The sequence below is a fragment of the Crocodylus siamensis genome, chromosome 1 (genome assembly GCF_052110815.1).
Source record: "Crocodylus siamensis isolate JL-2025a chromosome 1, ASM5211081v1, whole genome shotgun sequence".
In the NCBI taxonomy this organism is placed as follows: Eukaryota; Metazoa; Chordata; order Crocodylia; family Crocodylidae; genus Crocodylus; species Crocodylus siamensis.
The window spans coordinates 377441977-377457011 of record NC_143395.1 but is presented as its reverse complement, the minus strand read 5'-3'; the positions used below and the strand labels follow the sequence as shown (position 1 = coordinate 377457011).

At 39.0% G+C, this 15035-nt stretch overlaps 1 protein-coding gene across 3 annotated transcripts in view; it reads left to right on the top strand.

The window, feature by feature from the left end:
- The window catches only part of FRY (FRY microtubule binding protein), a 447808-nt gene that overhangs the window by 64551 nt on the left and 368222 nt on the right, over window positions 1-15035 (top strand). For 2 of the 3 annotated variants that reach the window (XM_090027923.1, XM_090027916.1), the window contains exon 1: window positions 7664-7980. The exons of the other annotated variant lie outside the window; for it this stretch is intronic. In XM_090027923.1, coding sequence (XP_089884049.1) covers window positions 7776-7980 — 205 coding nt within the window. In that variant the 5' untranslated portion in view covers window positions 7664-7775. Of the gene's footprint in view, window positions 1-7663; window positions 7981-15035 lie in introns of those variants that run through there. 3 annotated transcript variants of the gene reach the window in all.

Below are 15035 nucleotides of genomic sequence, written 5' to 3'. Positions count from 1 at the left end.
ATTCCTGACTACAGGCATGATCAGTATACCTGTATGGAGTACTGTTAAGAGGGATATTATTCCTTTAAGTGATCCACAAGTTTCAGAGGATGGGGCTACCCACATGTGCATTTGCATACACACACACACACACCCCAGCTCCCAGGAAGTTTCAATAAGGCTCTCCTTATTGGAATACAGCCAGTTTGTGAGTTGTCAGCGAAGCAAAAAACACACACAGAGTGAGCGAAACTGCATGTCCTGACAGCTCTGATTTAATCTGCAGGGAGCAGTTCCAGTCAGTTTGGTTCTTAATCTGCTTATGCTTGCACTGATGTCAGCCCAACCAGCCAGGGGCCAGACTTCTGCCTGCTGCCTAGCCACATCACTCTGCACTTGCAGCACCCTTTGCCCCAGCCGTCCACTTGGCCACCCAACACCTGGGGCGGATCCCTCAATCTCTCTGCCAGCTTAGACCTACTCCTCCCTTGCTCAAACTACTTTCTCAGGTGCACAAGTAGATGTTTATTCTGGCTTGAACTGCTCTGGAGTTTATTGCTTCGCATTAATTTCACATGTAGATGCACTCTCTGACTTTAATTTGTCATTCTGGCCCTACGACCCTTCTCCTGAGGAATGTCTTGATTTTTAGGGAGATTTTTCATTCGTCTCTCAAGAACATGTCAAGACTTGCCTATTTATTTTTAACAAGATTAGTCTGTTGGAAAACTGGATTCATTCAAATATTTGGTCCAGTGTTTATGGTCTTTGAATCAGTACAAACCAGTTTTCACAGAAAATAGGCAAGTCTTTTTTTAATCAAAATTGAAGGTGTTTGTACATCTTTGTTATAATCTTAATTCAGCCTTCACTTTCCCATGTGAATTTTTCCCCCTCATTTAATAGTTTACCTTTTTATTTTAAGCATCTGCCCCCATGTGGCTAGATCAATGGCAGGCCCCTCCCCACTCCCAATGTGGCCAAATTGGGGCTGGACCCCACCTACTCCATGCATTGGATTGGGCCACCACAGCACCCACCCTGTGTGCCAGATATGTGCCACCAGCTGGACTTAGTGTGGCATTCTGATGTATCATTGGAACCTGATGGGCACACCTGATTATTTTGGAAAAACTGAATGGCATGCTGTTCCAAACTGTTAAAAATACTAAACACCATAGTCCCAAATATGAAACCTTGAGGCACCTTCCCATCTTCTGTCACACTGAATATTTGACCATGTATTCCTATACTTTATTTCTGGCCTCCTACCCATTTCTGATCCAAGACAGTACTTTGCCTGTCACCTCATGACTCTTTAGGTTTTTTTTAAGAGCCTTTGGTGGAAGACCTTGTTGAACACTTTTGAAAATATCAATTCATAATTAGTTCTTTATCTGCTATTTTTTGGTGTGTTCAAAGAATTTTTACAGATCAATGACAATTTTCTTTTGCAGAAACTATACCGGTTGCATCCTAAAGTATCATCTTCCAGATACGTTGTTCTGTTTGCAGTTATCATTTGAGTTAATTAACCAGGTACAGACACATGGTTCACAGTTGTTTCATCCAACTGTGAATATCCTCCTTTGAAAAATCTCCTTTCTGTTGAATATACAGTATTAGCTTCCCTCTCATCCTCCAATATAAGTTGCTTTTAATGATAAGTAGCACATGTTTGCTAACAGCTCAGTCATTCTTATTCTTTTGAAATTCTTGGCCGTATGCTATGGTGCAAGGGATGGATAGTGTATGACTTACTGCATTTAAGGCTGCTTGTACATATGGCGGGGATTTAGTTCTCCCTAAATTGAAATGGTGGGTTTTTAATTGTGTCAACTAAAAACCCACCATTTCAATTTAGGGACTTACATCACTGTGATAGAAAGGTGATGGCCTGCCATCAGCTCGTGCCTCCAACACCTAGCCGTGGGCAGGCTCTGCCAGGAAAAAAAAAAATAGCAGCCTTTTGCCACGTTTTTTCCCTGCCACTCTTGGCAGAGCCTGCCCATGTGAGCTGCTGCTGGGTTGCACAGCCACTGAGCTGCAGGGGGATTTGGTGCTTTCTAGATGGCCAGAGAAGATGGTGGGGATGGTGCATGGGGCACTAGAAGCCATCTAAGCCTGAGCTTCCCCAAGCACGCCTGGGCTTCCAGTACCCTGTGCACTGTCCCCACCACCTTCTCCAGATGTATCGTTGCAATTTGTTACATAGCAAACTATAATACATTGGATGTGTTTCTCGCCACACTTGTACAGTGTGACAAAATTAAAATGAAATACACTGCCACAGGTGTAAACAGTGATGCAATTAAAGCAGTGGAAAAAGGAAATTAAACCACTTTAAAGGCCAATTTCATCACGTGTACAAGCACCCTAAATTATTATTTTGTTATAATACCTTCTCTCTTGACAATTCAGGTTCTGATCTTTACAACCAGAAAATAGCAGGTCTAGAGAAGGTATCTTCACCACATCCTCTTTGGTAAGGACCAATAGGTAGAAAACTTTACTATCCTTGTGTTTATTAATGCGCTTACTTCAACCACTGTTGATCCAGCAGAACAAAAAAGTCTTTTTACAGATCCTTGCTTGGGATACGCTTGTTGTTTTGGTTGTAGAATATATCTTTAGTGATTCACTTCTCAATCTTTTCATTTCCTGATTTCCCGCTTTACACTGTATGCTGTAATTTACACTTACTTATTGAGTTCAGTAGAATTAGCTTGCCAAATTTCAAAATTTTGGCTTGAATAACCTTTGACACTTGCCATTTAGAGAGGCTACTATACTACTTTTTCCATTTTGCTCAGAGTTATGCAGGCCTTCTGGGAGAAAGAAATCTGTCCAACTGAAGATATTTAACACTTAATCTGCCAAAGTGAGTTGAGTTTAATGCTTAAGTTTAACTTTTAGGGGCTAGGGACTCTCTAAACCTCTGCTCAGCTGCTATCTCTGGAGATACCTGAAGTCCCCATGGTCTCTAATTTTCTGCCAGTGGACGTGTACAAAACTGCTGAAATTGTGAGGCCAGCCAGTGGCTCAGAGCCCTAACTCACACCTAGACCCTGCCTAGATTCTCAGACTAGGTATTCACCTGCCTGTTTGATCCAGTAGGTATTCTCCAGGTACATCTTCCAGGGTCCTGCACAAGAGGCAGCTAGTATTCCTTGGGGAAAACTATGTCCTCTTCCATTAGACTTAATTCTTAGCGTACCCAGCAGTGTGATAGAAGACCTGCTGGCAAATCCCCACTCATCTGATTTGGAGCAGGGACTTAAACCAAGGTCACCTATGTCTCAGTGGAGTGTTTCAACTATCAGGCTATTGGATGTCTTAGGACGACAAAAGCTTTTCTTGTGAAGCTGTTCCATTTGTATAAATAAATATTCATTTTTCTAAAGAGAAAAAGAGTGAGGGATTTAATAGCCAGGGGAACATGGGAGACTCAGGCTCAAGTCCCCACTCTAATGTGCATTTAATTATTTATACTTAGTGGAACAACTGCAGCAGAAAACCCTGAGAAACATTTACCCCAGAATATCTAGTAGTCTGGCAGTTCCACTTGAGTTTCTTTTAAAAGGTCTCTGCTTCAAATGATGTGGGGTGAGGATTTTAAAACAGTTCTCCCACTTCCTATGTGGACATTCTAACTATTGGGTGCAATGGGCAGGGGGAGCTCTCCTGTTTCTGTTTAGAAAGGGATGACCTATCTTAGGTGCCTAACTCCAGGAGAGAACTGAGAATCCTAAATGGAGCTAGATATGCCTCTCTGGCCTGCAGTTTGGTGCTCATTTTTCTTTTACTGATGGAGCTTAGTACCTGCTTCTCTCCTTGGCATGTACTATTAGCTAACTTGGGCAGCTGCCTGCTCAGGTTATTGACTTTTGTGAATCTCATTCTTAGGTTCCTCCCTGTGCATGAGACAAGGAGTCTGGGTGCCTATTTTGAGACTGTAAATTCCACTGAACACCAGAGCATTGCAACAGTTAAGTCTATGTGGATTTATTCCTTTGGGCTTGATCCACTGAAGTGCTAAGTATTTATAGCTCCACCTGATTTCTTTGGGAGAAGTGGATGCCCTAATCCTAGGTTTTTCAGAATAGCTGCTTATAATTTTTAGACACTTCATAAAAATTAGGCCATACTGAAAAGACAGGAAGCCTGTCAGAGCCAGGAAGAGAACTTAGATTTTGTGAATCCCAAGTGTGCTGTTTTTGATTTAAAAACATTCTCAAAAAATCTTTTTTCCATCGTGGTGTACTTCCACAGGACAGCACCCTTAAACAACTTGCTAGAGTAAATTATAATTTTCTTGAAGGACAGAGTACTACTTAATAAATTATGTGTGCCTCTTCATACACCATTTTCAGTTTTCTTTTTTATCTTCCTTGTCCAAATCAGCCACTGTCTTGTTTTAAATTGTTATATCTGTTGAATGAATAAAGCATTATTGCTGTAGGCAATGCATTAATGTTGGGAAACAATTCAATAATCAAATAATTCTCTTTTATAAAATATTTCTCCCAATAATCTCTCCAGTTTGCATTATATACTTGGCCAATGTGATTATCTTTAAAGGAGAAGTTTCAAAATTGATCCAGTTGTATTGTCTGCAAAACTTTGAAAACAAGAACTGAAAGTATCTTTATTTTTAGACAAGATCCTTTTTAAAGACAATTTTCCTTTTTTTCATTCCAAATATCAGATTTGTATTTATAAATTACTATGTAAATATATTTTGAGCAAATTGTATTCTCTAAATCTTCATGTGACAAGTCTTTATCTAGTAATTGGCATACTCTTATGTGCAATTTCACTCACTCTGGTTCTCAGTTCTTTGCATTTTGTAAGTTCGTTGCTCTGGCTAGTATCGCAGAAAAAATGGTGCTTTTGCTGTGGCAACTGACACTGTCTTAGCAGCATTTCTGGAGTACTAATGCTTTTTTATTTTTGATACGTTGCCATTCCCTAGTGCCTGCTGTTACATGACCATGACATTTCAGCGGAAAATTGACTTCCCTCAGTTTAGTTTACCTAATCGGAGATCAAACACCACACACCGGATCCAGGATCTGCCTCAAGGAAAAATCTGTCTTCCATGCCAGTAGGCTGTAATCATGCAGCTAGCTCCAATCTTCTCTTCTGCTGCCAGCCTAGCTATCAGGCTGCTCTATTCAGCTAGCTGATTAGACCCTGATTCAATAATTAGAATATTTATATGCTCCAGTTGTCTTTTAGTTTGAATGCTGTGTGTGTATGCTTCATGAAATTCGGTATTGTGTCTAAATGGATGCAGAGCTAGGCTGAAACAAACATGTACACTGGTACACTTGGCTATTGTGCACGCTCAGACCATTTGTCATTTTGTTTCAGATATGCTTGCCCATTTAGTATACATCATTTTGAAATTCATTAACTGAATGTTCATATGCAAAAGGTACACACTTGGCCAACTTGCAAAGTGAGAGACCTTGTTTCTGGCCAGTCTGTATATTGCTATTTTTTACCACAATATTTTTTCACAATCTCACTGGTTCCTTTGCCCTCAGGCTTTTGATTGCTCTATTCAAGCATTCTGTATTGCTCATGCTAGTTTAGCGAGGTCTTTTGGTGGTTTCCATCCCCTCTTTCTGTGAGGGTTGCATAGATAGAATTCTTCTACAAGAAAATTGGGTTTAACAAATAATAGAAGGCTATTTTCTTAGATCTGGTTAGAATGATTGACAAAAGGATGTTCTTGACTCATAACTTTGACCAAATTCTTTTTTTACCTTAAAGAACAAATGTTAGTGTGTGAAGAAGTAAGGTATTTTGTTGCTGCTGTGTTAGATGGGAACTTTATGATATGTCTCATGGGCTCTCTCGTTTTCAAAGTATTTTCACAGTTATGTTCATTGCAAGCAATGCCTTCATTCTTGAGCATCTGATGAAAATATGGGAAGAGAACTTGACCCTCAAATACTTTGCAGATGAAGACTACCATCCTCTGAGGGCCATCATAATATTGCTATAAAATTGGTTCATACAGCATCGTCACAGATGCCAAAATGCCATGCTTTTCACCTGCTAAATCAAAGAAGGGTAGAGAGAAGCCACCCACAGGGTAGGTACAGACATTCAGGGAGGTTAGGGGTAGGTTAGATCGCATTAAAAATAACAACCTTATCTAACTTAGTTCACCTTACACTAGTTAGGTGGATCAAACTATGAACTGTATAGAGATTTGTTGCTCTTCACTGGACTTTCTGCAAGCTCTCCACATCCTTATGCACCATTACATTCAGCATGCAGCATTCATTACGTGCAGCGTTATGCACCATGAGGCATTACTAGTGCTAAATGTAAGAGAAGAATCACTTTCCTTGATTTGCAAGGAACATTCCTGTTAATACAAGCAAGTATGATCATCTATGCCACAAGAGCATGCTTTTGGCTCATATTCAGTTTATGGTCTACTGTAACCCCCAGGTCCTTCTCTTCAGTACCGCCACTCATTCCCCATTCTGTATTTATTTGCATCTGCATGCAATTATTCCAGTGCTGGATTTTGCACTTGTCCTTGCTGAATATCATCTGATTGATTGTGGACCATTTTTCCAGTCTATTGGTCATTCTAGGTATTAAGCATGCATCTTATCTTTAGAAGAATAGCTTAAAAAGTTCAAATGCAAAAACAGATTAAAATCACTTAAGTAAATTAAGGTTGCCTCTCAACTGATTTAAATCAGATTAAAATTGTCTTGTTGGAAGTCAGAGACAGCAAAATGATGTGTTAGAAAGAATTATGTAAATCTCAGGGGATTTTACTGGTAGTGGCAAAGACAGACAAGGAAGATGACTGTACTTCTAATTAGTATCCTAACTTTTGCTTGTTGTAAAAGTTCAGATCTTTCTGTCTATACAGATGTTATGTATGTCCAGTGTATATTAAAACAGTTACCTAACCAGCAATTAGGCTGCCACATTTTATAGGCTTCCCATGTTATAGTGAAGAAATACAATTATTACTGCTTCTTCCCAGCACCTTTAATATGTCTGCAGTTATTTTAAAAAGTGATGGAATTGGAGGAGTGTGTGTGTACATGTGTATGTAGGAATGATGTATTCATTATCCTAATAGAGATAACACTTTGGAGAAACCCTTGTTAAGACAAGTCAGTGGTTCTGAGAACAAAAATAAAGCATAGTGCAAAATTTAGGCACAAAAATCTTTTTCTCAAAATGTGTTCTACTTCTGACAAGCCAGTTATATTTAATCTACAGAAGGACCTGGGCCTCAGATAAGAACCCAAATATACTGATCAGATTTTTTTTCCCCAGACAAATAGCTTGGAGGATCTCTCTCTCTTGCAGTGGGCATGCCAAGTTAAACAAGTACTGCTAGAGAAGTGTTAGTGAAATGAAGTGAGAAATACTGTTGGTGAAACATGAAATACAGTGTCCTGTACAGCAGCTACCATTAAGCACTTTGTTTTTCCCTTTATGCATCATGAGCTGGTGAGTTCATGTTTGTTAAAACTTTCCAGTCATCCAAAAACTTTTAGCCTAATGATTTCCGTGTACCTCCTCCTGTGTGCTATTTAACTGTTAAAAGGAGGGGTTATGTAGTAATTCTACACCTGGTTGAGCCCACGCCTATCAACTTGCTAAACTTACCAAACAAGTGCAGACTTAAGCATGAGAACATCAGAACCTGCTTGGGACTGTGACCACCAGTTAAATAAGTCTTTGGATTTTCAGATTTTTACTGCTTGGGTTTACATTAGAGTAGCTTTACAAATGAGTCTACTATAATGGCAGTCGATGACAGCAATTTATACTCTTGGACTAAGAGTAAACTGAATTCATATCAAAATGATTATAAATCAGTCAGACGGAGTAGCTTACCACCAGACCTCCTCCCAGGAAATGACCTTAAAGGAAGGTTTCAAAGAAATATTAAGAATTTAGAGCCTATACACCGCAGACGTCCTAAGAAAAGACCTTCTCTCTTCCAAGGTAGGACATGCTGTTTTTTACTAGTACACCGGTGCAGTACCTTTTTATCTTTTGTGCTGATATGTGAGGAATTTAGTAATTGGTTTCCATAGTTATTAAATCTATACCAGATAAAATAAATTGCGTGTAAAAATTAAAAGAAATATGATATGCAATTGTAACTAAAAATACAGTGTCCATTGGTATTTTTATGTTTGTATTGTTTTTAATACTTGCCATTTCAAAAAAAATCAGTTGACATGTATTAAAGTGCTTAAAATTAGGTACTTAGCTCCACTTACAAGAGAGATAATTAAATTGGAGATATCCAATTTTTAATTATTTGTGTATCTTGTTTTCTTTCTGAGGAGACAGATGTAGACTTGTTCAGGGAAGCTGATCATTTTTGTGTAGCCAGAAATTAACACCATTAAATACTCATATGCATGCTTTGAATTCCTGTCTTGCACTGGAGCCTAAAAACGTTTGTAATAAGTGATTCAGTTTAACTCTCTAGTTAAGATACTTGAATAAGGTGAATCAGTGGGTTGAATCAAGATAAAATAGACATGTGTTTTTATTTAAAATAATGTAAATAGTATCTAAAATAGACCAGAGATTAGGATGGACACACAAAAGATTTGTTACGGTGGGTTGCATTTAGAAGAATTTTGACGTCTTTTACCAGGGGGATTCTAAATATCTGGGGTAATTTCTGTAGAAACTGGAAGTATAACTGTAAGACAAATGGAACAAGTACAAACCTCTCATTCTAAAGGATAAAAATGTATTCTGAAATTAGTTATTTGATTTTTCAGATGGAAAAAAATGGATGTATTTCAATTCCTGCTGGGTAATGGTACAGCAGTACAGATATATTTGAAACAAAGATCGTTTTAATGGCAGGGCAGTGTTCTGTAGAGGCTTCTAGACCTCCTTTGAGAGGCTGGAGGCAAAAGCCCTTTTGATAGGGTGAAACTGTTACAAAAAATGTGAAAAAGGGTAAGAGAGTGGAAGACAAGATTTAAAAGGAAAATGTACTCTAAGTAGTTAGAACCTCCAAATTCAGTTTTAGGTGCTATGGGCTTCCCTTTTTACATTTAAATGTTTTTGATACATAAGAAAGTAAGGCTCCCTTCCCTGTCATCCTCTTAATTTCACTCTAAAAAGTATTTCCCATAATGTTTGTGTTGGTTGATTGAGGTCTTCCCTGTAGCTCCACTACTTCCCAGTGCCTGAACTGGCTTTTCCTGAGGCATTCCTGATTGTCTGTGATAGTCAAAATATTGTGTTTCTGGCTGGATAAAGTGTCTACTCTTTTCTTTTCTTCTGTTTCACTCATTCACTCATTTATTTTCTTCTTTCTTTATTCTTTCTAATTTCCTCTTTTTGGTTAGCTCACTTGCTCTTCCCAGTTATATCTGTGTTCCTTTCCTACCTACCAAATTTTTCATTTAGATGTACCCATACTTATCAACAGTAAAATAACTAAATGGGGCCACCAGGGTAAGAGTACTAAATACTACCTTTAGAGTGGGGGACAGTGGCACAAATAGCTGCCATTGGCATCCCAGAAGCTGCTTCTGCTCCATGTGCCACCTCTGCCAAAGACAGAGAATTGCCCTGCTATGCCTTCGCTCACCACTATTGTCTTCATTTTGATCTTATCTCATTCTCTGGTGTCAATTCAACTTTGCATCTTTATTTTCCCACCTACAAATGCTTCCCTCTTTGATCACTAAAATAAAGTCTTTACCTTCTGCTTCTCATTATTTCCCCATCCCAAATCACCTGCGCCAATACAAATAGTCATCTTCACAGTTTATGCTACCTCAGACTGGAGCATACAACCAGGAATTGTGCATCTGGATTGCTGCTGTGACATTTATAAAATGAATATCAGCTTATGTTGCTGTGTACTCTAAGATGTTTGACTCAAAGGTAATGCAAATTACTGGTGGGATTTGATGGAAAGATGGGTCTGAGCCTTCATCTTCAGTATCACTGTTGTATACAATAGGACTTCTAGTTAGAAACAGACATTCTAGTAGGTAAGATTCTGCCCCTTCCTCCCTCCCTTCTCCGCCCCCCCCCCTTTACTGTTTACTAGTATAACCATTTTGGAGGACAGAAGATGAAAAAAGAGTGCTGAAGTGTCTGCCTCTCCCAACACCTGGCACACTTAAGTCACCTCTTGTCTCTCTGATTCAGGTTTTGCCTTCGCTGCCAGAAATGATGTACATCTGATGTGGGCTGACTAGTGTGGGTGAGCAACTCTTGTGTAAAAACACATTGAAACAAGGGTCTGTAGTGTTACCATAAAGTAAATTGTGTCAGATCAGCATAGATGAGCATATAATATTGACTTCACCTAAATACCTCACAGTAAAAACTACAGGTGGTTTGCCTGCACTAGGAGTATACAGCTGGTTGGCTAACGTGTATTAATTGATCCTGCTAAAAACAAGAAATGCCTTTTTCTGCGATGAAGAAAAGCCTTGGCTAAATCACAGTTAAGATACTTTTTCAAGGCAGATTGAGTGACATATTCCTGATGTTTAAATTCACTTATAATTTTAGCAATCTCATGTTCTAAAAGAAGTAAATTAACCTGATGCAGCATTATAATATGTTAACATCATATGAGAAAGGAAGACTTAATTAGGATGCACAGAATTCAACATCCTCAAAGATACTGCAGATCAGTTAAATTACATTTTGGCACTGGGGCACAGCTGAGTTCCTGTGATTTTTTTTTTTCTTTTGATATCCAGGTTCTTGAAAAAATGTTTTCAAAAATCACGTTGCTTCAAAAAAAATTGCTAGTTATGAATTCTAATGTGTCTTGATTTAAGAAGATATAGTTACTTTATAGAATCATAGAAAATTAGGATTGGAAGGGACCTCAGGAGGTCATCTAGTTCAACCCCCTGCTCAAAGCAAGATCATTCTCAACCAGATCATCCCAGCCAAAGCTTGATCTAGCAGGGTCTTGAAAACTTCCAATGATGGAGATTGCACCACCTCTCTGGGTAACATGTTCCAGTGTTTTACTACCCTCCCAGTGAGAAAATTCTTCCTAATATCTAACCTAAACTTCCCTTGCTGCAACTTGAGACTGTTGCACCTTGTTCTGTCATCTGCCACCACTGCAAACAGTCTAGCTTCATCCTCTTTTGAAACCCCTTCAAGTAGTTGAAGGTTACTATTAAATCCCCACTCGTCCAGTATGCTGTTAGCTTTCTTGGCAGCAAAGGCACACTGCTGGCTCATATTCAGTTTATTGTCCACTGTGACCCCCAGGTTTTTGTCTGCAGAGCTGCTGCCCAGCCAGTCAGTCCCAAGGCTGTATGTATGGTACATGGAAATGTTCCATCCTAAGTGCAGGATTTTGCTCTTGTCCTTGTTGAACCTCATGAGATTCCTTTTGGTCCAATCCTTCAATTTGTCTAGGTCACTCTGAATCCTAGCCTTACCCTCCAGTGAATCTACTACTCCCCTAGCTTGGTGTCATCTGCAAACTTGCTGAGGGTTCACTCTATGCCATCTTCTAGGTCATTGAGCATACCTTTGTTACCTACATTCAACATTTTGATTTTTATGAAGGTTTGAACATTGTGATTTCCTCCTAGAACACATTTAGTCAAAGCTACAGTTATGCTGTTTTTCTAAAACCCTGATACTTCACTGTGTTCTATGTCAGTATATAGCTGGGGCAGTACATCCCTGCATAATCAGATTTAGAATAATGGCCTGCAGTTGTCAATTATTACATAACTAGTAAATTGCCCATCAAGAACGTTGCGGGGTGGGGGTGAGCGGAGACAGAGCATCGCCACCCACCACTCCGTGCCATTGCTGCCTCTCAGGAGCAGGGGGGGAAGCTTGCATGCAGCTGCCGCTGCCACTGCCACCCACTGGCCCATGCTGCTGCTGCTTTGCATCTGGCCCCATGCCACCCTCGACCACACTCCACATCCGGCCCTGTGCCCCCCACCGCTTCATAGCTATCTGGCCCCATCCGTTATTTTTGCTGCAGCACTGGCTGGAGCCATACCCCCCAAGAGCATTATGGACAGACAGATGCACACACAGACAGACTAAGCCATTTATATATATAGATAGAAAGGAGACTGGGCTTGCTCCTCCTAAAGTTCTCTACCTCCCTGTCGTCTTCTGTCTTCCAAAACTGGTAAATTAAAAAATACTTTAGATGTTTCAGTATATCCACATTTTACAGATGAAAATTAAGGTACAGAACAAGTTAAGTGATTTAACAAAGAAGGTTAAGTTACATGAATACTTTGAAAGAGTGTCAAAAGTAGAACAAAGAGCTCCTGACTTCTATCAGCAGGTTCATTTTCCTCTATGTGTTTTTAGCTAAAGTTGCTGTTAATTTAAAAAAAATAGCTGATATTTTTCCAGATTCTATTAGTTACCTTATAATAAACTAGCATTAACTTGATCCATTTTCTTTTCTGTGTTTACTGAATTCTTTTCCCAACTGTACTAAGGTATTGTAAGAATGGCATAACCTTAAATATAATGGTCTGAATAAATGGTAACTGTTCTTAATTTGATTCCTGTTCCTGCTTACACTATAATATGAATCAGCTTAGGTATTTGATTTATTTTTAGCATAACTTTTTAAGAAATGGCGGCCCCATGATTTCAAAGAAAGCCTTAGTTTGAAGTCTAAACAAATCTGATGTAAGACATAATTATTAAACTTGTTTTTCTCCTGGGTTCACTGGCATTCCAACATTTAGTGCGTATGGATCTTTTAACCTTTCTTTCAACCTGTGAAGAAGAGGGCACTGCCTCATCTGTGGGCTGTGGTTAGAACATTGAAGAGTCTCTCCCCTTCCATTGGGGAATGAGCCTGAAAGTGAAGATGAAAAAGACAAGGAAAGATCACGGATTTCTATTGTGCTACTATGGCAGGTTTTATTTTTACCCTGTCTCATTGTATCCTGATGTTTCTTTTTGCTTTAGCATTACCTCCTATTATTATGGATACCAAGGCACTTTTATAAGGCTGAGGTTATGATATTATGTACAAAGTCCATTAACTACACAGGTGGGATACACTCCACTTAAAGTAATATGTTGCAAATTGCACAGTGCCTAATGGCAGAGATTTATTGCTCTAGTGTTCTTTAGCTCCTTGATCCTCAGCAGAGATTTGTGGCCAACAAACAGCCTGAGGGACAGAGTGCAAAAGAACCTGGTCTAGTAACATGTTTTACCTGAGCCTTTGTCTGCACAGTATGTGCATTCCAAAGGCTACTGTTTGCAGGACATAGTGAAAAAAATTTTAAATGCATGTCCATGTCCATGTCCATGTCCACGTTAGGAAAGGTATAGATTGAGGATAACAAAATATCTGTTTTCCAAGAAGGAATATTGAATGAATATGTAACATTTTTTTAAATGAAGCCTGTTAGTAGGCTATGTATAGAAAAATAAAAAAAACAGAGCTGTATGCAGGTATAAATTAGAAATGAGAGAAAAATAGGAATTCGAAATAAAATAAGGAAAATATTTAAAAAATCAGAACTGTATATACATATTTGAAATTAGGCAAAATCCCAATTTAAAATTTAAAAAATTGAGGAAGTTTAAAAAACAAGTTCAGTTGAGTTCATTTAATTTCAAATACAGTTGGGATTAGTATACATAATATTTGCATTTTGATCTATTTTTAAAGCCTTTATTCAGAAGTCAATAGGCAATAAAATATTTCCTTTTCTATCTCTCTCTGTTCTGACATTTTACCTTAGAGTACAGATGACAAAGTGCAGATTTCACATAAGTAATATTTATGCCCTTAGTCCACAAACTGCTTTTACCATATTAATATGATAAAAACTTTGCCTGAATAAGTGCATTTCCACAGTGGATTAAACCAGAAGACCCTTGAGCACCTTTCCAACTCTGTGATGCTATGAATTACATTTTACAGGATATCTGGACTGTTTCATTGTACTACATCAGAAATATTCACATCTCTTCAAGTTGTAAAGGAATATTTTGAAGTAATCCAAAGCACCTCAAAAAATAAAAAATCATAAAAGACATTAGGTCTTTGAATTAGCATAAAGGCTGTGTCCAGACAAGTGCAGCCATGTGGTATGCTGCACCGCAGACATGTCTGTGTCACCACATAGCTCACATTCTATTCTTTGCGCTGCAAGGGAGCAAGCAACACAGAGGATTTTTTTGACCCCTGGATATCCACAGAAAAAAAGCAGAGCGTGCATGTGGTGGCAGTGTGAGCCATCCAAAGCCAAAGCCTGGCCAGCTGGAGCCGTATTGTACTGCTGGCCAGGCTCCATGTGTCAGGATAGCCACTGCTGCAGCCCCAGGGGGCCCCCAGGTAAGGCTGCTGGGGCCAACCCAGTGCTGGCCCCAGCCTCCCCTACTCCACACAGGATAACTTGCCATGCGCCAAAGCACACATGGCACAAGCGTTCCAAAGGGACAACTAGCAGTGGCACAGGGTGCGCCACCACTAGTTGTCCCCAGGGAACCAACCATCCATTCACTGGATGCAGCCCAAGGTTCTACTTCAACTTTATTCTGAGCTGTTATACTTCTGTGATTTTCCTTTTTTCAGATAGGCAGCCTGTGTAATCTGAATGGCTAATGAAAGTAAAATATGGCTTTCAAGCCTTCTGTTGCGACAATTGCAAAGGTCCATGTTCTGTACATTAGTCATTTGGTAGCTACTACTTACATGGTACTTGCTTCTTTGTAGGGGTATTTGTAGACTTGGTGGATATATCTGGTAATAGCTATTTTATCTGAGCTACTTAGTCACATAGCCTTGTACATCCCGTATGGATACACCTTTTCTGAGTTAGATCTCCAAATTATCATAAAACCCATGGAATACATTTTTTAGCATGTTAAGAAACATATATTGATTTAAAAATAAGTTTACAAAGGTTTAATTTTTTTTAATGCATCTTCAAACATAAGGTACTATTACAAGGCAAAAATACATCAAACATCACTTATAGTTCATAAAATCATTTGTCTACTCAGTATTTTTCATGGAAATATTCTGTACC